The 1,364-nt window shown below is 38.0% G+C and overlaps 1 protein-coding gene across 1 annotated transcript; it reads right to left on the bottom strand.

The window, feature by feature from the left end:
- Nucleotides 1–272: 272 nt before the first annotated feature.
- LOC134237285 (uncharacterized) lies at nt 273–1,075 on the bottom strand. The gene is made up of 2 exons (XM_062719378.1): nt 883–1,075; nt 273–745 (listed from the first exon to the last, which is right to left on the bottom strand). The coding sequence occupies exons 1-2, from the start codon at nt 1,073–1,075 to the stop codon at nt 273–275; spliced, it is 666 nt and encodes a 221-aa protein (XP_062575362.1).
- Between the last annotated feature and the right edge of the window lie 289 nt (nt 1,076–1,364).

The following is a 1,364-nucleotide window of genomic DNA, read 5'->3' as shown; positions in this document are numbered from 1 at the left end:
ACATTAATATTCAAATAGAATTTTTATAACGTTTTTTAATAATATAATCTCTAAATAAAATTAAATACCAGGTGCAAGAACAGAAACTCTATAAATAGACTGTCGGTAAAAAACTATGGTGCGCGTTTCGCGTTCTTTAAATATGCGCAAAATCTACCGTTACATTCCTCCCCGCACAATTATGTTGATGCCCTCATCAACAAGTAGATAAAACTGACTATATACACAATTTATAAAAACGCGAAGAAATGTCTTTCGTTCAAAGTCATAATCTATGCCTCTATCTCCTCATCAGAATCAGACTCTTCACAAATATTATTTTGCTCGTTTTGGTGCTTTTCTTTCATGTCTAAGAGCTCGTTTCTGTGAAGAACTTTTGTTTCATTACTACCATCTGCTGACTTTACTTCGTAAACATTTTCCTGTAACTTACCTGTGACAATGTAAGGATCTGATTTCCACACATCTTGTATCTTATTCCTACCTTGTACATGATTTTTGATAAGAACCTTTGTTCCTACATCAATTGAACAAGGAATGGATTTCCTTTCGTGAAACTCTCGTCGTTTTTCTGCGCTCTTCTCTGTGTTCTTACCTGCAACAGTCCAGGCGTACTGAAGATGCTCTTTGTGAGACTTCAACCAATCGTCTACCTTGTAACTTACATCGTCCTTGTTGGTACCTAACAAGTAATCTACAGGTAATCTTGGCTCTCTTCCATAAAGGAGGAAATAAGGAGTCAATCCTGTGGAAGAATGAGGTGTAACATTGTAAACATAAACAAGTTCTGGCAAAACGCTGTCCATTTTCTCTTTCTCTGCGCATCAAGCGTTCTTAACCTATCATGCATCGTTCGGTTGAATCTCTCGCATTGCGAGTTACCTTCAGGATGATAGGGAGTACTACGTGACTTTTTGATACCATACCACTTGCATAACTCTTTAACCACCTCACCCTCAAAATTCCTACCTTGGTCACTATGCAAACGACTTGGTATGCCAGTTTTATAGAACCAATTGTAAACCAGTTGTTTAGCGACAGTAGAAGCTTTCTGATTCTTTGTAGGAATTGCCATGGTAAATTTCGTGAAAACGTCCGTCAAAACGAGAACATTCTCAAAACCATCTGAAGATTTTTCTAACAATGTAAAATCCATTGCCAAAATGTCTAATGGTTGTTTAGCTATCAAGTTACCCATTGATGGCCTAATCGTTGGAACTGGTGTCTTAGCAATCTTGCATCTTTCACATCTCTGATCACTTTATCACGTCTGCCTGCATTCCTGGCCAGTAACATCTTTTCCTCACAAGTGCAAATGTTCTTTCGCGACCCTGGTGTCCAGAACAATCATGCAGAGACTCCAT

The sequence above is a fragment of the Saccostrea cucullata genome, unplaced genomic scaffold, assembly GCF_032062105.1.
Source record: "Saccostrea cucullata isolate Sc308-1 unplaced genomic scaffold, CSIRO_AGI_Scuc_v1 ctg22960, whole genome shotgun sequence".
Taxonomy (NCBI): domain Eukaryota; kingdom Metazoa; phylum Mollusca; class Bivalvia; order Ostreida; family Ostreidae; genus Saccostrea; species Saccostrea cuccullata.
Note: the sequence above shows the minus strand (reverse complement) of the source record. Positions and strands in the feature narration are given on the sequence as shown.